This window comes from Platalea leucorodia, assembly GCF_965183815.1.
Source record: "Platalea leucorodia genome assembly, chromosome: 1".
In the NCBI taxonomy this organism is placed as follows: domain Eukaryota; kingdom Metazoa; phylum Chordata; class Aves; order Pelecaniformes; family Threskiornithidae; genus Platalea; species Platalea leucorodia.
In genome coordinates, this window is record NC_138823.1 from 15,445,980 (window position 1) to 15,470,679 (window position 24,700).

At 41.9% G+C, this 24,700-nt stretch overlaps 1 protein-coding gene across 1 annotated transcript in view; it reads left to right on the forward strand.

Moving 5' to 3' along the window:
- Nucleotides 1-24,700, forward strand: part of SAMD12 (sterile alpha motif domain containing 12) — a gene marked incomplete at both ends in the record, with an annotated part of 128,457 nt that overhangs the window by 40,958 nt on the left and 62,799 nt on the right. Inside the window, one exon of the mRNA XM_082315777.1 lies at nucleotides 7,557-7,686. Within this exon, the coding sequence (XP_082171903.1) occupies nucleotides 7,557-7,686 (130 nt within the window). The remainder of the gene's footprint in view (nucleotides 1-7,556; nucleotides 7,687-24,700) is intronic.

The following is a 24,700-nucleotide window of genomic DNA, read 5'->3' on the forward strand; positions in this document are numbered from 1 at the left end:
AGGACAACAAGCATGGGAGTGATAAGGGAAGGGCTGAGGTGCGGGCTGGGCGCCACTTTCGGGGGCATGCTTTGAGCATCAGGCTGCGTTAACAGATGTGAGCACCCTGGGAGCTGCACAGCCTCCAGGTCTTGCTCATGGCACCATTATATGACACTCTGCCATGCTCAGGGGGTCACAGATTAGGCCAGCCAGTTGCATTTTGCATCTTGCCATGTGGAGCAAGTAAGTTTGGGGCTGCAAACGTGAGACACAAGCTTGCAACTCAGGGAATGCAAAGTGCTAGCTGACCACGCTTCCAGCACAATCTGGGAGTCTTGGTAGGTCTCCTGTGTCTCTACAGTTTTCATTCAAAGTGGACATTGTGTGTTGATCAGTCACAGGTGTATGACTTGCATGATAGCTGCTGTAGTGTCTCTGTTTTAATCCTTCCTGGGTGGCATTAGGGTTTATGTCTTGGCTAAACCAAAGTTGGTGCAAAGTTGGCCTTTAAAGTGTGCTTTAAACTAAACTGCTATGATTTTTTTAAAATATATTTTATTTACCATACTGATTTTTTACTTTTCACAATGGCATAAGTAATAAATCAGAATGTGACTATTCAATTCTGATCCAATTAAAGTTTTAAACATTCAATCTTTTATCAACATAAAATGGAAGGTGTCTTGCAGTATTTTCCTTGTTTGTTGTTGTTTTTTTTTTTAAAAAATAAACACATTTCCTCTGGTTGTTTTCATCTCTTCTTAATATTAAAATTCTCAATAACACAGATGGGAACCCAACACAATGGAGGTTTCAGTGGTTTTATGGGGTGTCTGCTTATTACTGTAATTTTCTTCAGTCTTTGCTGGGAAAATCTGTAATTATGACTATCAGACTATCTGAGAAACTGTATTTCTAAACCAAAATGTGTCCTTTCCAGATTCTTTGGTATTTTAAGATATCATATAAAAACACATTCACAAGCCTGGCTCATTTCTTCTGTTCTTTCGAGAACCGAAACCAGCTTTTATGTTAGTCATTGATTCTGAATTCTATATAGGCAGTTTGATGTTGGAGAAGTAATTTGGAATATATGAAAAAGATTCTTATTTTCTCAGTTTTAGAAATATAACCCGAGCATGCTTAAAAAAAATATCATGCTTTTGAAATTCTTCCTGGGCATTGCTGCTCCTGCTGCTTCTTGTCATAAACGATGAAGGTGATGCTGCTAGTCTTGCTGCCGGAGCAGCCTGGAAGATTTGACAATAACTTAGATAGCTTTTGGAGCTGTGTAGTTTAAGTTCTTTGCTATATGTATTTATATCAGATACACATAAAATTTTATTTTTCTAATTTTTAAATATATCATTGGCCCTTTATAGTTTGCTTGCAGAAGACATTATGTTTTAATGTAACAAATATTTCCTTCTCAACTTCACGCATGAAGTGATCCCATTTCTTTCCTCCCAGTCTCTCTCTCTGATCACACACATCAATGGTTTTCTGACACATTTTAATGTTTCCTGCCCCAGCTGCCTCTGCATTATTCTAGGGGTGACAGCCACCCATCTCAGTCTCTCTGTCCCTAGTAGGTGGCAATGATATTATTACTTCTTTCCTTTGCTCTTCCCATACCTCCCCTCACAGCTATCAGCCCCCTTTTCTCTTGAACTGCCTACCTGGGTTAACATAATGGTTCAACATTGAGCAGTTATACTCCACGTCTACTCCATGTGAAGATTTCCTCTTGTCTGAAACACAGCTGGCAGAGCTCCACACTGCTGGTCTAATACATGATGGTGCTTCTCCTTGCAGCCTTGCCTTGCTTATGTGCTTTGACCAACACAGCTATAACAAAATCGGTCCTGCTTTGTCTTTTTGTAGTTAAACTGTGAACTCCAGAGCAGAGTCTCTCGTGATGTGTGTTGGAGCAGAATCTGCCTTAATGCTTTGAGCAGCGCCTCTTTTATCCATCTCTGTTTTATACAAGCAGTTTTTCAGGCAGAAACTGTAGGATATGACTTTGGATGAATTTGAATGTAAATATGCATTGACTTTGCTTGTATATCAGGATCAGTATGTTGGCAAATTAGATGTACAAATGGTATCAGGCAGCCTTCTTCCAGCAGACCTACAGCCCTGTTTGACTGAGGACCCTGATCTCCAATCCCTGGATTTTTTTAATCTGAGGAGATTTGTAAATACACAAAATGTTTGGGTTGAAGGAGCTCTTTTAAATAACTTGGCTCATAGTATGTAAAGTAGTTTTAATAATGAGATTGAATCCTCTGTCACTCAAAAATACAGAAGCCTTTCTTTCTTTTCTGGAGTAAAACACAATAAATACAGACAAAGAAATTCTGGTGAATAAATTGACCTTCAAAATTGGCAGGCTTGGTAAACCACAACGGGAAGGCTGAAGAGATTAGTTGTGTGTTGTTGCTTAGGAAGAGCAGGGCTCGGCTGCTAGTGCTATTCTGAGTACTGAAATACACTCTGTAGTAGTGTGCAGGCTGTAAGTTTGATTCGTTTATTTATTTATTCTTGAGTTGGTGATTTTAAGCACTGCCTTCTCTGCACCATGGAACAAAGAGAGCATGAAATTGTGTCACATATTAAATATGCTAATTTTTTTTTATTCTTGGGAGTAATTTTTTATAGTTTGAGTTACACATAGCAAAAATGGGGGTTAGGCAATTTAGAAGAAAGAGTTTGACACAAAATCCTGAAGAAACAGGTTTTCCTTCAAGTGTACAAGAAAAGATCAGAATACTGAAGACATTTATTCTCATTAGATCTATATCTGGCACATGAGTTGCCATAGAGTTTGGCAGGATTAAAACTATTGAAGTGTTGCCAGCAAAGGGTGATCTTAGGATGAGTTTGTGTCAGGAAAATGTAAGGGAAGGCCGGACCAACAATTTTCTTTTTTTTAATATATATTACTTTAGTTTAATCAGTATGACCTATTGTTTGACTGAGCTAATAAACAGAAATAAAATAAAACAGAATATGTTTTGCACCCATCTAGATAGTTAATCTATAGTTAGTGGCAGGGGGCTCATTTGTTAGGGATGTTTATGGTAAGGGTAATTTTCCTTGGTTTACTGGGAATTTTTTTAGTATAAGATATAGATTTAGAGCAGGGAAGAAACTAACAAATGAATTTTGTGCGAGGGAAGCATATTTTTTAATAGCCTTTCATTTAGAGCATCTGGTTGGAAAATATTTTGGGTATGATGTTCCAAAAATGAAAGCAACAACAATATACTTTTTATAACCATTGCTTTAAAAACCCTTTATTCCTCTAACTCATCAAGTCCTTATAAATTAGAAAATTAAACATAATGCTTGATGGTGTCAGTGTAAAAATGTCCTCTTTGGACTGCAGTTATAAGTTTAAGTCAAACATGTTTCAATCATAATTCTGAATGCTGGACAGTAAAAAATCAGCATGTATATTTGTTGTGCAGTGGTCTGTATATTGTATGGCATAATAGCTAAATTTAAAACCATCTTTGAGTTCTACAAGCACCGAGGAAAATGTTAAATTTGTACTGTAATTGCTGATAAACTTGTTCTTCAGATATTTAACATGATGGTGCTTAAACCTTTTAAGAGGAGAATAGTTGCTGAACTGAAAAGAGCAACCACTTAGTTAAAACAAACATTGGCACTACTTGTGTACTTTCAGCTAGGAATAAATAGCTTGTAAATCTATAGATAGCTATATATATTTGTATACAAATATTTGTAATTTTATGTATTTTTATGATGTACAAGAAAAGGCATTAACAATTTATTTTTCAAGGGCTCACAGACTTTCCTCTAGTCTTCAAAAATTCCAATGCTCAAGAAATATCTTTAAATTTAAGCAGTAACTCTGATAAAGATACACATTGAAGTCTTGACCCTGTTGTTTGGAGATTTCTATGGAATCAGAAGCTGCTTGTGTTATCTGGCTATTTTTACTTGTTTTTTTTCTTTGACGTATTTGTGAAGGACACGCATTTATATATATGCATGCAACAAAAATCAGCTAACTGATACCATAATGCTGGGCTCTTCATTGAAATGCAGTTTCTTCTTTGACTCAAATAACAGTGCCACGTAGGCTAGAGAAGTTCAAAGAGGAGCCTTTGGTCGTCTTAGTTCCATGAGAACAGTTACTGGGCACTTGCTCTTCCCACAGAGGTTGCCCCTTCTCCAGACCTGTGGAGTGTCCAGAGCAGGTAGAAACCTGTATGTGCAGAAGACTGATGAGCTTCTCAGAAAGGACAGTGGTAGAGCAAGTGCGCTCCTGCTTATAGTGCACCATCAACACCTCTGGAAGTTTCTTTTTTTGTGGGCGCCAAGTCTGTCACTCAGGCTTCTGCCTGCTGCACATTGGTGGGTGGCAGCAAAAGATGAGAATAAATTATTTGGTGTGGTTTTGTGCATTATTGTGATACCTCTAAATGTGGATGATGCCTGTTTGTGTGTTTGAAACAGGATTCATGTTTCTCATGAGTGTATTTTTGTTCAAAACAAAAAAGGCTGAGCTAAAGGATGTGCATTGTATTATATAGTCAACTATAATTTTCCTGCTGTTTATTTAACTTCTACTCAGGCAATGAAAAAGAGATAGGGAAAATTGGACATGAGAAATTCAAAGACGTGTTTGCCCACTGGAATTTTAGCTCTGCCATATTCCCTGGCTCTAACTTAATGTCTTTGCATGATGTATTTTATGGACTTAACAGGACATGCAAAGCACTAACTTAAAACTGCCATGGTCCTTTGGGCTTCTAGCAATGAAAAATTTCAAAGCAACTCTGAAAAGGTCTGTTTGACAAAGTACATCTGCGTAAATGCTGGGATAAACCCTGGCTGGCAATATAGAGGGAAATCCGCCATGAGTCCTAATGGAGAAGAATGGTTGAGATGACGTTTCCCTTCACCTCAAATTTGTGCAGAAAAACTTCTCTTGAACCTTCTACACCACCAAGGAGCTAGAGGACAGGTGTTCTGCGTGCACAGCATGGGAACAAAGATACTTTGATTTTATTCCATAGGCTCCGTTCTTTGACAAAATCATGAAGTAAATGGATACATTGGTGTTCACACCCACTTATATCAGCGATGTCCAATGTTAAACGTATATTGTTGGTAATAACCACCCATTTATTTAAGATTTTCTTAGTCTCCTGGGCAGACTGTGTTGCAAAAAAAAAAAAAAAAAGATGAAATCACTTTGAATAGATTTAAAGAGGCTTTAAATCCCTGCAGTTCAGGTCGTCTAGAACTCAGCATTTTTATATGGTTGAAAACATCATATGTGCAAATGTGAGTTGTTTGATTAAATGAAATGTGACTTTATACATATGATAATGCAATTGACTTAATTTATGAGTGCTTTTTGTATAAACTGTTCATCAATTTGTTCAGATAATCTATTATAACAATGAATTTTCAGGAAAGTATTGCACAGTGGTCATTTATTTATAAGGAAGTGACTGTTTTAAGCAGGAGTCATACTTCACATAATGGTGATTGTAGGAGGGTTAAAGGTAAAAAGGAAGCAGAAAAGCTAAAAGTGCTTGTAAACATCACTCAAACTAGAAACGATGTCAGCTGAAATGCTCAGTATGATCCACTATCACCAGCTCTACCTCCAGGGGTGTGTAGTGTCCTTTTCCCAGGCAGAACCAGTCTTTAAGCTTGTTTACACTAAAGGGCTTTGTTGCAAGATCTTCTCTAATTGTAGTTGAGGAACATAGAATCATTTAGGTTGGAAAAGACCTTTCAGATCATCAAGTCCACCACTAAACCATGTCCCCGTGCACCACATCTACACATCTTTTAAATACCTCCAGGGATGGGGACTCACTTCCCTAGTCCTGCTGGCCACGCTATTCCTGATACAAGCCAGGGTGCTGTTGGCCTTCTTGGCCACCTGGGCACACTGCTGGCTCATGTTCAGGCAGCTGTCAACCAACACCCCCAGGTCCTTTTCCACCAGGCAGCTCTCCAGCCACTCCTCCCCAAGCCTGTAGTGTTGCATGGGGTTGTTGTGACCCAAGTGCAGGACCCGGCACTGAGCCTTGCTCAGCCTCATATAGTTGGCCTTGGCCCATCACTCCAGCCTGTCCAGGTCCCTCCCTACCTTCAGGCAGATCAACACTCCTGCCCAACTTGGTGTCATCTGCACACTTACTGAGGGTGCACTTGATCCCTTCATCTAGATCGTTGATAAAGATATTAAACAGGACTGGCCCCAATACTGAGCCCTGGGGCACACCACTTGTGACCAGCTGCCAACTGGATTTAACTCCATTCACCACCACTCTTTGGGCCCGGCCACCCAGCCAGTTTTTTACCCAGCAAAGCGTATGCCCATCCAAGCCATGAGCAGCCAGTTCCTCCATGAAAATGCTGTGAGAAACAGTGTCAAAGGCTTTACTGAAGTCCAGGTAGACAACATCCACAGCCTTTCCCTCATGCACTAAGTGGGTCACCTTGTCACAGAAGGAGATCAGGTTAGTCAAGCAGGACCGGCCTTTCATAAACCCATGCAGGCTGGGCCTGATGCCCTGGTTGTCCTGTACGTGCTGTGTGATGGCACTCAGGATGATCTGCTCCATAACCTTCCCCAGCATGGAGGTCAGGCTGACAGGCCTGTAGTTTCCTGGATCCTCCTTCCAGCCCTCCTTGTAGATGGGCGTCACATTTGCTAACCTCCAGTCCACTGGGACCTCCCGGGTTAGCCAGGACTGCTGATAGATGATGGAAAGTGGCTTGGTGAGCACCTCCGCCAGCTCCCTCAGTACCCTTGGGTGGATCCCACCTGGCCCCATAGACCTGTGTGTGTCTAAGTGGTGTAGCAGGTCGGTGACCATTTCCCCTTGGATTATGGGGGCTTCATTCTGCTCCCTGTCCCTGTCTTCCAGCTCAGGGGGCTGGGTACCCCGAGGACAACTGGTCTGACTATTAAATACTGAGGCAAAGAAAGCATCAAGTACCTCAGCCTTTTCCTTGTCCTTTGCCACTATGTTTCCCCCCAATATCCAATAAAGGATGGAGATTCTCCTTAGCCCTTCTTTTGTTGCTAATGTATTTGTAGAAACATTTTTTGTTGTCTTTTACGGCAGTAGCCAGAATAAGTTCCATGCCTGGCCGAGGATACTCCTGGTCTTCCATGGTCCTATCCAAACTGGGACACAAACATACATCCCTCTTGTGAATTTGAAGGCTTCAAAGGCTGCAACTGTTGCCCTTTGGGTGCGGTCAGAGTCGGTCACTCTTTAAAGTGTTATTCAAGTAAGACATGGTGCAGTATGTTTCTGTGATGCAAGGAACATGTATGCAATGCAAAATAATGTTAAAGAACCTTTCACTGTGTGCGATTCCTGCATGATGTATTTGAATAGCTGGGTCTTGTGTACCGTGCTGGTGATTACTGGATATCTGCCAGTCAGAGCAGGTCCTTTCTTGCATTTATTATTTTAATATCATATATGGATGTCACAGATTAATATTTCTGAAACTTGTGTGCGGACTAAACATCATTTCTGTTCTTCTTTCTGTATTTCTAGTCCGGGACTGTGAAGCTGACCAAGCCTGTGGCGTTATGGACCCAGCAGGATGTTTGCAAATGGCTGAAGAAACATTGTCCTAATCAGTATCAAATCTACAGTGAGTCATTCAAACAGCATGACATAACTGGTAAAGTATGCACTATTAGAAATATTTTACTTACTTAAAATGTGGCAACTTGTTTTACTTTGTTGTTAATAGATTGTGACTGTGCACTGAGGGCTTTTTGTTGATTGTATGACTAGAGAGTTGGAAGGTTTAGAGCAGGGGGAATACAGCAGCTTTCATAGGATGTGGTAAGTGATTTCCCCATCTCTCTAAAAGATAAATGTCAGATTATTCAATGTTAATATAATGAGGAAAGAAGTCAGTCTGTGTGTGCGTAAGCGCCACACCCTGTTCGTGCCAAATAAATTTATAAAAACCCCAAACATTAAGGAATGACCTATGAGGAAAAATGTAAATGTTTTTGTCATTGAGGTGTTTCCACCTTGAGTTCATGTTCTTTTTTGCCCTTTTTTTTTTGTTTTAAATTAAACTTAGAATCCTTAACATGTAGGATGGGAAGCAAGCCTGACGGAGCCCCTCCCTAGGGCTGCAGCAGGATCAATACAGCAAGTTCATTTCTGACAGATGTTTGTCTAACTTTGTTCTGGAAAATGTTCAATTGAGAAGATTTTTACATCTCTCTATTCCAGTATTTTCTGGTCCTTAAAGTTGGTATTTTCCTAGCATCAATCTAACCTGTTATTTCCAGCCAATGAAACTGATTTCCGTCCCAAGCGTAGCTTGAATACAAACAATCGTTCTTTCTTGCAGTCTTTCCTTTATTGGATAGGGACTTCCCACTTGCTCATACTTTCCTTGTCTAGCCTGAAAATTATTTGTTTGTTCTGTCATGGTTTGTCCCCCAAATACCCGTGGGACGTCCAAACCTTCAACACTTCGTGTCTTGTCTTAGAAGAATATACTGAAAAGCATCATTGTATTTTATTTTCCTATTTACTTTAGAAGTTGATATTGATTTTGTTGATCTGCTTGACTTGTTAACTCCTACACAATTTGCTGTAGTGGTATTTTAGCTGACCACTTTAAACTGACATTAGTTTAGCAGAGTAACTGGATTAATATAAATACAGATGTAACTTGAGAGTTAAATAGCATTTTTACTCATATCCCTGTCAGTAATTAATCTGTAAAAAGTTTAATGTGGAACACTAGTTTGTTCTCTGAAGTGGTGGTATACAAAACTGGGAATCGGCATGCAGCCATTTCATATCAAGCAGAGATTTGAGTTTCACATACAAATCTCAGTCTTAACAATGATGTATTGTTAACTAATGCGTGTTTCAATCATCGTCTGTTTGTATATGTGTACTTGTGGTGTTTCAAATTTTCCATTGATTCCTGTTGCTATTCTCTCCTTTCTGATACTATATGAATGATTGCAAACATGGCAAACTAAACTACCAGTATTTGTTTACTGTGTAGCCATGAATACGCATACACACTTGCATGTGAGAGGTGGTTTGTATTGGTTTGGTAAGTGTGGAGTGTTAGTACATAACCATTGTGCTCATTTCCTCTAAGTCATCATCTGTTGAATGCTGTCCATAGGAATGTAGTCTGTGTCTCCACCCATGTGTACAGAGCTGACTGCATCCAGAGCGCTACGAGAAAAAACTGAAGCTATTTTATAATTTCTTCTAGTACTGTTTTACTATCATATTATCTTTTTTTAGAATTAAGGCACTGTGAGACGAAGTTGAAAAGAAGAAAAAGTTGTTTTCATTTCAACATAAACATAGATGGAAACCTTGTTGTTTCATTGCAGATGTGCAAAACTTCAAACTTTATAGACCTCTATGAAAAAGAAGAATCAAGATCAATTTTTCTTACTTTACAGAAAAGAGGTATAAGGAAAATATTAGTATGAGTGTTAGAAAGTAAGTCTGCAGGAAAGAAAATAACTTCAATTCAGTAACTACCAAAGAAAAGAAGAAACACGATCAATGTTTGTACAGACTTTATAAAAGTATATTGTGATAATATTATGAGTGAAATCAATAACTCAGGAGGATATTTCCAGTGCTGTTGGTCCCCGTGACTCCTATTATTTGAAATCTAATAAGGGGATAGAACAGTGGATTTGTGGCTCAAAAAAAGTAGAGCATGAAAGGAGCATGGAAACTAATGTGAAGATTAAGCCAAGGTAGTGTAACTGTTTCCAGATATGGCTATGGAAAAGTGATGTGATTATTGAAAATTTCTCAGGAATTAAAGTGACTTTACAGGCTGCTTTGATATGGAAAAATATGATGGAAAAGAACTTGAAGAAAGTGACATGAAAAGGGTCTTTATTTGAAGATAAAATCTAAGGCATGGTCGTGAGCCAGGAAAATAGTCTTGGTCAAACGTATCTAGCAGTTGTTAACCATAGGTGTTGAAAAGTGTGGCATTTTACTTGAGACTGTTAGCTGCTGATTACAGTTTATTGAGTTGGGGGCAAAAACACAACCCAAAATGTCCCTTCCTTTGTGGAGATTTTATACCTTTTTACTACTCCTGGCAAAGAGCAGCTGCAGATGTATAAAAAAAAAATGCTTGATCTGGTGATTTACCTAGTAAGAAAAAAGATCTTCACGTTAACAGTGATCTTGAGGATGCCGTGGGACAGAGTGTACTCTCATCAGATTTGCAGATGACACCAAACTGGTGGTAACAGTCAAGAGACTCAAGAGTAGGGCTGCCATTTGTAGGGACCAGACATAGGCTGGAGGAATGTATCAGCTGGAACCTTATGAAATTGAGCAAGGACAAACGACAAATGCAGAGTTCTGCAGCTGGGAAGGCCGAGCCCCTTGCACCCCATTCAGCCTGGGGCTCTCTGGCTGGGGAGCGGCTTTGGTGAAAAGTACCTGTGGTCCTGATAGTCAGGAAGATGAAATGAACCAGTGTTGTGCCTTGGCAGCAAAGAATGCTGACGGAATCGGGGCAGTATTAACAGGAACATTGTGAGCTGATCAAGGATAGTCATTATTCCCCTTTAGTCTGCACTTTTTAGACTCCAGTTCTTGGATCTCCAGTGCCGGAACCTGCACTCCAGTGCAGGTTCAGGTGAGGGCCACCAGGATGCTCCGGGCTGGAGCAGTTGCCCTGTGAGCGGGGGATTGAGGGAGCTGGGCTTGTTCAGCCTCGGGAAGAGGCAGCTTGCCAGGGTGGGATGGGGGGACTAGTAGCAGCCCCCAGTGTGCAGAAGGATGTTATCAAAAAGATGGAACCAGACTCTTCACAGTGATGTATGAGGGACACCAGACTTGAGCTGAAACAAGAGGCTGAGGCTGAACATAAGGAGAAACTTTTTCCCCATGAGGACAGTTGGGCATTGGAACAGGTTGCTCACAGAGGTTGTGCAGTCTCTGTCCTGGGAAGGTTTCAAGACCCAGCTAGATAAAACCTTGAGAAACCTGACCTGATCTCATAGCTGACGTTGCTTTGAGCAGGAGGTTGGGCTAGAAATCTGCTGGGGTCCCTTCCAACCTGAATTCTTTGCTGAGTACTTACTGAGTACCTCAGAACCAGTGAAATGCATTTTGCAGCCAGTTAGGGAGAATTAAATTTTGAAAGGTCTAATAAGAAATTGGGAGACTTTTTTTTATACGCAAAATCCTTGAGTTCAGGGAGTGGAGCATTTGGTTCAGTTGACTTATTCAGCAACAGGTCAGAGGTCATTTTCATGGTGTTGGACCCAGAGCCAGAACCAAGAGAATCTTGAAGGACTAATACTGAGCGAGATCTAAGGGCACCTGATAGGAATTAGCAATGGTAGGAAAAATAAGACAATAAAAAGGGGGAAACAAAGATGACAGTGGCCTGTACAACCAGGAAAGCAATGTAATGGTAGGGCCATGCCACTGGACTGGAGGCTCTGCAACTGGTGTTGGCATTTACACCAGTGTGAGGGGACATAAAAAGTTGTTCTGACCGGTCAGCTTTTTGCACTCATTTTATACCAGTATAATCCAGGTGGCAAACCTTAGAAATGGGCCTTGCTTTCAGTGTGAATTTGTGGCTTTGAATTTGCCAGGCAGCAATACTTTTAAATGACTAGGGAGTTCTTGAGAGATGAGTTGTTCTTTGACGGTCTTATCCTGTACCATTGAAACAAATGAAGATTTTTGCAATGTCTCAGCATTAACAGGAGCAAGACTGGACACAGAATGACTAAGGAATAACCATTTGGGGGGAAAATAGTCCATTGACAAAGTAATAAAGAAGATGTCTAAGTAACTGCTTATTAATGTGTGATTTGTTGAAAGAAAGGAAGGAAGGAAAGAAACCCTGCTTCACCTCTTGTTTTTACGCCATGTTCCCCAGTGTGCTAATGCATGTCTTCAGAGCATGAGGTTTTAATGCTATGATCATTAAACAAACCTCATTCTGTCAAAGTAATACCCAAGAGGTACCTTGGTCCAAGTGAAGGAATTTGATAGGAGGTACTTGAAAGGACTCAAGCCTTTTTAAATTAAACTTTTAAGGAGGAAAGGAACAGGACTCAAGAAAACCTCTTTTTAGTTTTAGAAGGGACCAGAACTTATGAATATTCATTTAATATCAAATGGCACCTCGGAAAATGAAATATGAACTGCTACTGAAAACATGCTGCAAATAGCCTTAAAATCTGGCTAATTCTATAACCTCTAAAGATGCTTGCATTAAATCAGCTATATTGACATATATTTTTATGAAATTCATATAAAATCTTGCTTTTAGAATCTGAATTGATTTGTCTTTTTCACTTCAATAATATCTTTGCAAATGTTAGGGGTTTATCATATCAGCTGAAATGCTTGAGTTATTTAGCATGTTGGTGAAGGGATGGTCTTGTGGTTTAATATACTACACTGGAATTTGGAGAAATCTTGGCTCCGTTTCAGATGACTCCGATATTCTTAGGAAGCGCACTGAATCCTCAGGGTCTAAGTTACTCTCTCCATACAGAGAAAAAGCTTCTTTTTCTTATCAAAGTGTTGCCAGATATCTTTCTGATTCCCAGAACATATATAGTTTAACTATGCCCTTTGTTTCACGGAAATCGTCTGAGTTCTGTGCTGCAACCAATGCAGTGACTTGGGGATGAAGGGTGTGCAGTGGGGTGCAAGGGGCCTGGGTTTCATTCCTGCCTCTGGGGCAGGAAGGGTGACCAAAACCAGGTGGCTTTATTCACCATGTTGTGACCTCCTGATCGAGTTCATCCTCCCCGTATATGTTTTGTACAACAGAGATAAAGATATCAGTGTTGTTAAACGTGTTGTGATATGTGTATAAAAGACATTGAGCCAGCTGAGTCTTCCTGTTAACAGGTCTGTTTCATTTGGAAGAACTTCCCGATCCCTCCCTTCGCAAGTGATTCCAACTTCGTTATCCTTCATCCTTCCATTATTGATGAGTATCACATTGACCCAGAATATCTCTCGTGCCAGTGACACAGCACACCTAACGTGAGGCCTGATGCAAGAGGCAAAATGAAGTCTTCTGTGAGGGGACCTCAATAGGTGTTCACCCCGATGCTTCCCCGTCTGCCTTACCTGACACCTGGCCCTCCAGAGTCTTCTCACAAACCCTACTGGAGTTACAGTGCAGAAGCCTACACAAACCGGCACCTTTTCTTAGCTTATATTATTGGACATTGTTTTATTGTCCCTTTATAAACTGGTCACAGCCTCCCCTCTAGGTTGTTATTGGTAGAGGACTGTTTTTATGATCAAATGTAGGACTGGTACCAGGTGAAGAAGGTCCTGGGCCAGGGCAAGGTGTTGTAGGAAGTAGTTTAGCCTCCTTTAAAGTGTTATTAAAGTTTTGCTTACCACATTTTTCTCTGTTTGGTCCAAAACCTGTAGCAAGTTTAGAGCGTTCTGCAGCGCTGTCATGTATCTCAGAAAGCACCTCGTTTATTCACAGAAGATGAAAAGAGCTTTTTAGTAGAAACAAAAAGAGCCTTCATTGTGTCCAAATGGAGGGTATTTCCAATAAAATATTGGTTATCATCTTCCTTGTTTTGCATGTGACAGTGCTCTTCAGCACAAAAGATCTCTCCTCCCAAGCAGTGCTCATCTGACAGTGGTGCTGTAGAAGCAACTTCCATCTCCAGCCATCTCTGTGAAGCCCCTCCCTTCTCCGTGGTGCAAAGCTTAAGCCAGCCTCACCCACGGTCCTCATTTATGCCACTTTTCCCTGCTCTTTCTGTGAGGTCTTAACAGCAACGTTGGTTGGTGGGCTGTCAGATCAATCCTGACTACATCCATCTGCGGTTTAAAAAATAAAATAAAATCACTGCTTCACCCTGGAGAGAGCTTTTATTCTGCTGCCTGGATAAGGTCACACTTAATTGCAGCATTCTTTGTGGAGCTGTGATGCTCATGTTGGAAAATGTGAGGGACTAGAGTTTTCCCTGTTCTATACTTGGCTGCTCTCAAATTTTTAACATGTGGAACACATGAAAGAGTGACGGCGTTGGGATAAGGCTCCTGTTTGCATAATATGTGGCAACTGTTCTTTTCGCATGGAAAATAATATCAGAAATATATTAATGTAACCCTGTGTTTATATAGCATAGAATTGAAAGAAGTTGCATGAGCCAAATAGTTGGAAAGTGGAAATCTTTTTTTCATTATTCAGCCTCTTACCGATAAAGAAAATTTTGCATGAAAGTAATCTTCTCTCATGTCTCAGCAATGGTTCCTGGGTCTGGCTTTTCAGTCAGATCATAGCTCATGCAATATATAGCGAACTCCCACAACAGGAGGCAAAACTGTTAGTGGCTCATGCGAGATCTGGTGTGACCAGGAAGGGTCATCTGCAGTTGAGAAGGGGACAATGAGGCACTCAAACACTTCATGGCAGCTGTAACTTAAGTATTAACGTGGTTGATTATTTTCTGATGAATTGGCTTTTCTGTGAAACTAATGTGTCCAGAAAGTTATCATTTTCATGAGGTGTTTTTTTTTTTAATCTGGAACAGGAGAACATTTTCTAACCAGCTGCCACGACAAAGTCTTCATTGCTAAACCAACTCGCTGCTTGTGCATAGCAGAACTAGGCCCTATATGCATAAGAAGAAATGGAGTCAATTAGTCATGAAGTGGAGCTATCTTCTCTTCGTGTGCAAACCAGTGGGGAGTGTTTAATGCCATTATTTGTTACATAAAATCCTGTGTGGAAGAAGTGATATTATCATCTGTTCTGTTTAATAGGAAAGGGAACTTGCTGAAGGGCAATGGAGGCATTTTGGCCTTGCTTGCCAACGACATACTGATGTTATTGCTTCTATATCTACTAAATTCAGAATGAACAGTTTCCACGCTCCTGCTCCGTTATCAGCTGTGAGATCTGCTGTGCAAGTACCTGATGAACGTTTTACACCATTTCCTGTCTTATTGGATGTTTCTTGGGTCCGGTTGCTTTTCCTTGGTATGCTCTCTCCTTCTAACGACCTGGGAAGATCTCTCATGGTTTCAATAAATGGTTGCTCTACAGCATACTCAGAAGTGAATTGCACTCCAGCTGCCTCTTTTTCTTTACTCTGGCGCTATAGAAGAATTCAGTAAGAGCCGTGGTAGCCAGATTTGCCGTAGCTTTTACTCTTACCTGATGTATAACACAGAATCCAAATCGTCTTTGAACTGAAAAGCATAATTCCTGTCCTTTAGCTTCAGATTTGAAATTCCTTGTCGACTTAGCTTAGATAAGTTCGTCTGTACCCTTAGAGTGTATTTAGGTGACAGGAGAAAAAGGTATATTGCTCTTCATTTGAAGCAGTGTTTACTTGCTCCTCAGTACTTACTCCTCAAGTGCTGTCAGATGTTGAGGAATTAATGTTTCATAATTATATGCAATGATAATTGGATTATTCCTTCCCTCTAACACAAGGGTTTTTTGCATTTTTAATTTCATCTTGTTCTATTTATTTTAGTCAACTTTTGCTAACTAGAGATCATATCATCTTTTACCCTTCTCCTTGAAAAGATCTTTGTTGTACAGTCTTTGTAAACCTGATCCACTGGATTCTTTACAAACACTGGTTCACATCAGTATCGTGTAAAACTCACCCCCAGAACCTCTCACCGTGGCAGCCAGTTTCAAAATCAATTTCTGTTTCTTACTCAGAGGGGAGCTAAAAATGTGAATTAGGGTAAGATATGGAAAACTGTATTAAATGTCTTAGCAAAGCCTATTTCAGGAATTCTCAAACCATATTGTAAAGCTTTGTGATATTTCCTAGTTTGCTGATAAGGCTGTGCAGTGTGTCTGCAAGAAGAACTGAACACTGATTGTGAGCCACTGTCAGAGCCAAAAAGCTGAGGAGCTACTGATTTAGCCCTTGGGTGCTTACCCTATCTGTCTGAGGTGACTCAGGCATCCAGCCTAAGTGGGATTCATAAGACTAAGGGTAAAAGAGTAAATTGCTGAAGTAATCAATGGAGGGGTGAGGGATGCCTCGAAACAAATTAATTTAGTGGACCCTGATGGCACTTCTTTATTTCCTTTTTTTAATTTCCCCACTTGATTAATACTGATGAACTACTTCAATATGGTGCCTCACAGCCTGTAGTCTTTCCACTCAAAGGACGGGGTCCTTCTTAGTTTAGAACTGGCCATTGAATATTTAGGCCTTCCTATTAATTGTGCCGATTCCAAGTATTGTGCCCTGACCAAAGTCTCATTAAGCTGTGATTCTGTGTTGCTTTTTTAAAACCTCTGCTGTGTCTGTTGAGTCTGGAACTTATTTTTTCAGCTGGGTTAAACTGCTGGTTAGTGCTGCTGGGCTCTCGTTTCCCAGCGAGTCAGGCTTTCCTGCAGCGCTTCCCAAGTTCTGGTTCCCGTTCTGCTGGGAGCCAGGACGAAAACAGGAGGTACTGGAGGGCCTCCTACTTGCGCGATTGTCGGGGAAGGAGTATTTGTCATGCAGACACAAAGTCAATTTTATGGCTCAGTTGTAGGTAAGGAAAACTTAGATGGGGAAAACTTCAGTGATTAAGTGGAGGAGTTGTTATAGGACCTTACAGTTCTTCACTTTGAAGAAGTGAATTAATTTTCTGCTTAGTGGGTGTGTGTTTGTGATATCAGTGAGCAGCTAGAGCTGATTCTTTTTATTTCAGCTTGTTGCTTGCCAGCATGTGCTATTCATGATATGGGGATTTAGTCTTAGTGTAATCTTATAATTATTTGGCAGTGTTCCCTGGTCTAACAACACAGCTAACCTAATGATGAAACGCAGAAGGAAGCTCTCCTGAAATCCGAACCTGGGGGAAGCCACGGCCGAGAGTTTGACTGCTGTTTCGTGACACACGCGAGCAAGTGCATATTTAATCTCTCTCATCCCATCGGTCTGCAATTCATCATGTTCCTTCTCTCACCTCCAGCCCTCACCATTGTCTAATCCCCTGCGACTCTTCTCAAGCCAGGTGCCCCCTGCAGATCATGCTGTGATTCCAGCTTCTCCGCTGTCTCTGTGTATTTATATATATATATAGATATATATCATAGAATCATAGAATCGTCAAGGTTGGAAAAGACCCTTAAGATCATCAAGTCCAACCATTAACCTAGCACTGCCAAGTCCATCTATACCATGTCCTCCAGCACCGTATCTATCCGTTCTTTAAATACCTCTAGGGATGGAGACTCCACCACTTCCCTGGGCAGCCTCTTCCAGTGCCTGACTGCCCTTTCGGTGAAGTTTTTCCTAATATCCAACCTAAACCTCCCCTGGCGCAGCTTGAGGCTGTTTCCTCTTGTCCTATCGCTCATTACTAGGGAGAAGAGACCAACCCTCACCTCGCTACAGCCTCCATTCAGGCAGTTGTAGAGAGCAATAAGGTCTCCCCTCAGCCTCCTCTTCTCCAGGCTAAACAACCCCAGCTCCCTCAGCCGCTCCTCGTAAGACTTGTGCTCCAGACCCTTCACCAGCTTCGTTGCCCTCCTCTGGACACGCTCCAGCACCTCAGTGTCCTTCTTGTAGTGAGGGGCCCAAAACTGAACACAGGACTCGAGGTGCGGCCTCACCAGTGCTGAGGACAGGGGCACTGTCACCTCCCTGGTCCTGCTGGCCACACTATTCCTGATACAAGCCAGGATGCCATTGGCCCTCTTGGCCACCTGAGCACACCGCTGGCATATGTAGCCAACAAATCCACTCTTGCACCAAATCTCTGACAGAGGGATTAACTCATATCCTAAATTTTGCCCTCTGTCGTGGCTCCGTGTTCCCAGCTGCTTCCCGCTGTCCCCCCCGGCCCCTTTGCCAGGACGCTGCCGACCGGCACCGGGCTGGCCCTGGGCGCTGCCCGCGCCCGCCGTTGCCCCGCTGTGGCGGAGCGAGGGCGGAGAGCGGCCTGCAGCCCCCGCTGCCCCCCCGCCGCCTCCGCGTTGGCGTTTGGGAAGAAGTGGGAGAGCAGCGGGTTTTCCCCTCGCTTCGGCGGCCGGCGGGCGAGGCTGGGGGCGGGGGCGGGGTGCAGCGCCGCTCGGCTCCTCGGGGGGGAGCTGCCGCCCCGCACCCGGCCCCGCACCCGCCGCCCCTGCCCGCCCCGCCGCTGCGGCCGCCGGCGAGGTGCTGCGGGAGGGGTCGTCCCAACCCAGCATCGGCGTTCCTGTAACCTTGTGCAAGCGGTGGCGACCGCGCTCAGGAGGGTGTAAACAGGCCAGGCCTAACCCCTGGCTTTCAGCCTCTTCTGATTAGCTTGTCAGTTCCTGGGTTTTTTACCTCCCTCTTTGAAAATGATTCTGTTTTGGGAAATATCAGCCCAGCCAGCTGAGCCTTTTACAGAGAGCAAAGAGACTGGAGGAAAAAGCTCTCTTCCCTACCTCCCCCATATTATAATAAAAATAAAATCCAAAGCTGCTTTTTTTTGAACTGCTCAAGTGCTAAACCAGCTGGCCTCTGAAAGTCAAGATTTGCCAAGGGAATAGCCTTCAGTAAAAAAGAAGTGCCTCCCAGTGCTCCAGTGAAAATTATCGTTTGATTTGATATAGTTAATTGAACAGGTTGAAAGTCTGACAGGGTCCGGTACAGTGCACTTGACACCGAGCTTTATCCTTGTTATTGTAGAATGCACAGCGGAGGGAGGTCACAAATACCTGGCTCTTTTAGCAAAGTTATAAGGACCCAGCTCCAGCATTTTCCTCTGAATTCAGTGGAAGGAGCTCTTGGTACCAAAAAAAAAAAAAAAAAAAAAGGCTGGATTCTGTCCAAGCCTTTACTGCATTCAGGAGTTGATTTTCAGCCCTTCACCCGAGGAGGATCTGCACACCCTGTGAAGTGTTTATCTGATTCCTCAGACCCGAGTGGTGATGAACACGTAACTGAGGCAAGAGAAGGCTTTCTGTCCTTCTGTGTGCAGTCAGAACTGCTTGCTACTCAAAAAGAGGAATCCACTGTGAGAAACTTGTGTCTTTTAATTGATTTTGTTATCTGTGAACAGAAACCCCATGCTTATAAATGTGAGCCTAGACACACAAAAAAGTAGGATCTTAATAAGCCATTTTGATCTGAAACATGGACATGTAGATTAATCCATGAACCTTCTTAACAAGGTGCACTAAAGGCATGACTCCTTAAAAAAACACAGCAAAATAGAGTCTTCCCTCCCCTGAGGTTTCATTAACCTTACTGAGCCCCAGAGTACTTATCAGAGGCAAACTCTGTTATACAGCAATCAACATTAAGTGGTTAACCTCAGATAAAACTTGGGGGACTCCTGTTCTAAGGGCTTATTATTAACTACAGCTACAATCTAACATAATCCAATATGTGAACGCATACATTTGAGGGCTGTGTTGCTGCTGAAAATCAGGTGCTCTGTTCTTACTGAACTTCAGTGGCTGCTATGACAGTCTGCTGTGGATTTTAGTCTTTCAGGACTACATTGCTGCATATTTACAGCAGAAGCAGGGTTAAAGGATGAAAAAACCCAAACAAACTGAAATAAAAAAAAAAACAAAAGAAGCCCAAAACCCATGTCAGAGCATGAGCTATCCCACAGAAGTCTTCAGAACCTCAAGAGCCTGCAAGCCATCAGGCCGTACAGACCTCACCCTGTTCCCCAATAGCTCTGCAGAATTCCTGCCCACCAGGTTGGTAAGAGAGGCCTCCAAGTTCCACAGACAAAAATGTTGCTTCTTAGTCACTGACTAAAAAACCCAAATGCTCCCCCAAGGGGAATTTGAGGTTTTGTTCTGTTTTGTGAAATGCTGAACAATGATACCCTCGAGGAAATATGTATCTTTTGTCAGCGTGCCGTGTATTTGAGACAAGCCATCACTGTCACGCCAGTCCTGTCAGCTGTACTGACAGGCACCTGCACTGCATGGGGCACGGGGACATCGTGCTGTGCTTAGAGGGAGGTCTCTTACAGAGGTGTTTGGTCCCCCAAACGAGTTTATGTGTGCAAACCCCAGTCACTTTCTCTGCAGGTTCTGTTGGGTGCAGTGGATTGCAGAATTGAGATTACTTACCTGTTCACAGGTCAAAATCACCAGATCCTGGAGTTATTTAGGTTGGAAGGATCCTTTTGAGATCATGTAGTCCAACCGCCCTGCTCAAGCAGGGTCAGCTAGAACAGACTGTCCAGGACTGTGTCCAGTTGGGTTTTGAATATTGGCACAGATGTTCTATTTAGCCAAGGTTTTCCTTGCGTATGATTTTGAATGTACACTTTTTAATGTTTGTTTTGCATAGGTTATGTAGATTTTATCTTGCAGTATGTGTTCTTGATCTAAATATAACAGCTCAGAACCTGAAGATGGATTAATAAGGTTCAAAAAAAGCAGTGCTAAATGTGGAATAATCTCAAATGGCCTATAAGGAAATGTTTGTTACGTGTTCTAATTTTTTGTTGCTGTGGTTAAGTATAAACAGTCTGGAGAAATGCCAGGAATGTGACAATCTGTTACGAGCATATCAAATCTATGAAGTACCGCAATCCAATCTGCTGTCAAGCACTAGTTAGATTGCAATGCTAAAATGGTTGCATCCATTGGTTTATGGATGTTATATGCATGTAGATAAAGCTTGTCATATATTGGCTTATCAAAAACAAACAAAAGACAGCTTGATCGTGATGAATGTCACCTGTGACCATTATCCTAAGGTAATCTACTTATGAATTTGCCATTCTCAGATGTGTACCGTCCTTTTTTTTTATGTCACATTAAGCCATATTCAGACCCATATCATACTGACTCATTCCAAGTCCGTCTCATGGAGAAAGCTTCTTTCTGTTAAAAAATGATGTTCTGGGATTTTTTTCATTGTGTTAAACTCAACACAAGTTGCTACAGACCTGTTAGCTTCTTGCCCATTCTGCCAAAATAATGGAACGGTTAATTTGGGTTTCTGTCCACAAAGAATTGCATTGTATAGTTAATACCAGTCATCTTGATGCCCAGCCTGTCAAACTGACCTGGTACTTTTTTCTTTCTTTTTTCTTTTCCATTGGCAAGGGTACAAGTTTAGTAGTTAACAGCTACCACACGGAATACAGTATCTTTTTTTGCCCCCAAAGCATACAGCTTAGGGTCACATGACATCTTAATTAAACATGTGCCTTTTAATTCCGTGTGCTGCGTGCTGGAGTCAGGCTGGTTCACTGATGGATGCCTGTACGCAGTAGGGAGACACTAATGAAAAGGGCCTTCATTGGTGTCCCCTGGTTTAGCTGGTTGCGCAGCATCGCTCAGACTTTCTGTGTTGGTTGCCTTGGTGTTGCGGCTGATGTGCTAGCAAACAATTAGCAGGACAGGTTAATGGTACAAGTGTGGTATAAATAATCTAGCTAAATAGTTCTGACAAAATTGGTTTTATTGTAGCCAAATGTTGTGCAATAGATGAGAAATCCCTTCATCCCACAGGTATGGGCTCTTCTCCTTTGGTAAGCAGGCTGTCAAAGAAGAAAATGATCTGGGAGTTACTGTAGGTAGCCACGCTAGATGTACTCTAAACACAAAGCTAATGGGCCTAATGTAATCTCTTGTTATAAAGGTTGTATTGAATAGCAGGGACTGTTGTAACATACACAGGTCAGGTCGCTTAAGTCTCCTACTAGGATACTGCGTTCAGTTCTGATGTTTTAATTCTAAGAATGGCATGGAAGTAGATGGAAGGCAGAGCCCGGCCTTTTCCCAGGCCTGGAAGATGAACCTTGTGTTGTCATGTTACAGGAGATGAAGCTACTGAAAGGAAGGTTGATAGGTGCCTTGATAACTGGGTATAGGGACTTAGCAGGACAACAGCGTGCGTTCAAAAGCTGAAATTGGAAGCTTGAGTGGTTCAGTAATCAGAAAATGAATCCTGGCTTTGCAGGTCATTCAGCAGTGGAAGTGCTTACTAGGAAAAAAGGTAGACGCTGACAGAATCAAGTTTTTAAAAGGTGAGAAAGGTGGGTGGAAAAATATATGGTAAGCATGTGTACGTGCAGCACCCAGGCTGCATGGTCACAGCAGTCCTTTAGCAGAAATATCTACAATCTCTGGATTCCGATATACTCTACAACCTCGTTGTGTCAATTTGGGTAGGGGGTGATTTGTATTTGCGGTTTTGTTTTTCTACTTCTTGAGAGTGTAGGCTTTCAGAAGCAAAGGCCCCTGGGAAGCTCAAATGAGCCTTGAACTAGGCACCCTACATAGCAAGAGAAACTAATTAGCAAAACTACAGATAAAATAATCTGCCAGTTACCCAGCTGTTCCTCCTGTGCTCTACACGTGGTTTTTCCTACTTGTTCAGTCAGTATGTCAGACTAGCTCTAGGGTAAAACTTTTGATATAAGGGCAACTTGTCTTTGTCTTTCCACTTCAAGCTGTATGCGAGCAGTCCTGCATGCTACTAGATGTAGCCCTGTTGTAAACATCACATTTGGGGTAAGTACTTGCACTTAGGAAACTACATGATAAAACCAGTTAGTAATTTATATGTGTAATGTGTATTTTCCCGACAGCCCTCCTAGGGTTTGAATCTATTATATTTTCCCATGTTTGACCAGAGAGCATGTTAGGCTAGATTCAAGTAATATAGAAAGTCTAACTCTGAGATTTAAATACCTGCTCTGTCTTCTTTTAGAATTCCCCTGTGACTTGAATTTTGCAAATGTACCGAATCTCACATATGCAAAGATGACGTCTGTGAACAATCTATTACACGGTTCTCATGAGTCCAGTGGGATGCTGATGCATGCTCACATACCTGCCATTCCTTTAATTCTCTTCTTAGGCATCGTTTCTGTACAAGATTCCCCTCATAGCCTATTAATACCCTCTGTTTTCCATGTCTATTTACACATTCTTTCTAGATCAGATGAACGTTTGCTGCTGAAGCTGCATGTGATGCTCTGTTACCTGGACAGGTACCAGAACCTGCTGCCTGGTAGGAGCCTCTGACTTCTAGAGCTGTTGCCTGGAAATTGCTGTAAAAAGCACTGTAGGGCAGATATCTAGTTCTTCTGACATGCTATGCATTTCCTTACATTTGCAACATCAGAAGTGGCTCTTGCACTGTCATAAAAATGATAATGAAAATAACTATTTGAAGACCATTTATTCCGAAGGCATAACACTTCAAGTATTTTTTCCCATTCAGAAATGTGTGGCCATCAACTGATGTAGCCTAGATCAGATCAATAGAAGGATTTTAATCGTGGAGCTATTTTTGTCCTCCGTAGTCTACATAAAGTAGTGCCATAAGGTTTCCTGATCTAATGCTGTGTTGCTGGGATGGGACTTAGAGCTGCAAAGTGTGGACATCGAATCAATCTAAAGGAAAGCAGGGTTCACACTGGCTGTGTTTGTCCCGTTTTTAGGCAAGAGTATATTCGACTTGTGCAAATGCCATTGCTTCTTTTTTTCCTGTGCTTATGGCTTCTTTGGGTTTAAATAGATTACCTGCTCTCAGGGTTTGAGATTTTGCAGAAGCTCTTGAGCGGTTTGGATTGTGAAGTTCAGGTGTTCTCTGGTGTCCATTAAGAAAAGTAACTCAAGGACTGTAGGCTTCCAGGAGATTTTATCTTGGTGCATGAATTTTCTTTAACAAAAGCAGAAACAGTTACCTACTCAGAGCAAAAGATTACGTTGGCTATAGAACTGTACAAGACTTTTTTTTTGACAAGGCTAAATCTTAAACTACTGTGTGAATGGTTCAAGGAGAAACACCGACACTGGATCGTCTGAGTCTAATTTCCTGCACTTTTAATATTGCCTTCGTAATTTGTAGATCTGCACTGTTGCAGCATGACACAGCTTTGCTTGAGCACAGCCCTCAGGCTATATGAAGGATCGTATGGAGTATTCATAAGCAGTCTTCTCTCCAGGCCATGGGCGAGGTAGAGCCTTATGAGGGAAGGGTCTGTGGTACTGCAATGGAGGAATGCATATTTCAATGCATATGCACCCGCAAACTGCAGCTTTAACTCACAGTGTTGAACTGCATTGATTCCCACATTGCTCATCACCAGAGCGGAATTCAGTGGAGCTGTCCCTGACTGCTTATGGCGATTACAGATGTATGTGATCGTTTCTAATCTTCTACAAGGACCAGTCACTGGAAGACAACGGGGGCTTCATTTTGCCAGTGAATTTCACAGCAGCTGGCTGACCCCAGAGGAAGTCTTGAGAGTCTTCTGTTTCAGATAGTGGTGAATGCCCATTCAAAAGACTGCAAATTCAGTCTCTGTTTTGGTCATATCTAACTGGGGCCTTCCATCATTTTCTTGTCCTAGTCTTAGTCTTTTTAAAATTTTTTTCTTCTGTTTTCAGATTTTTGGTCCTTCTGTTGAACAGTCTTCTTGTCCAGTAGTAGAAACCTTTAGAAGTACAGGAGGGACAGTTTTCTTCTCTTATTGTATCTGGCTCCACAAAGGCACTACCTGGCTCGGATGTCTCTGTCCCTTAGCCTGGGGTTGGAGCACGCACAGTCTCTTGAAATTAATTACTTTTTGAGTGGGTCTGTTGCGTGGTTGCAGACTGAAATTCTTTAAAGGTTCTAACACGAAGAAATTTAGGTTGATCTTTGTGAAGACAGCATGTTGGCACGACAGCTTACTCTGAAGTTGTGCTTTCCAACTAGAAACTGCGGGGTTTTTTTCTTCCTCCCAACAGT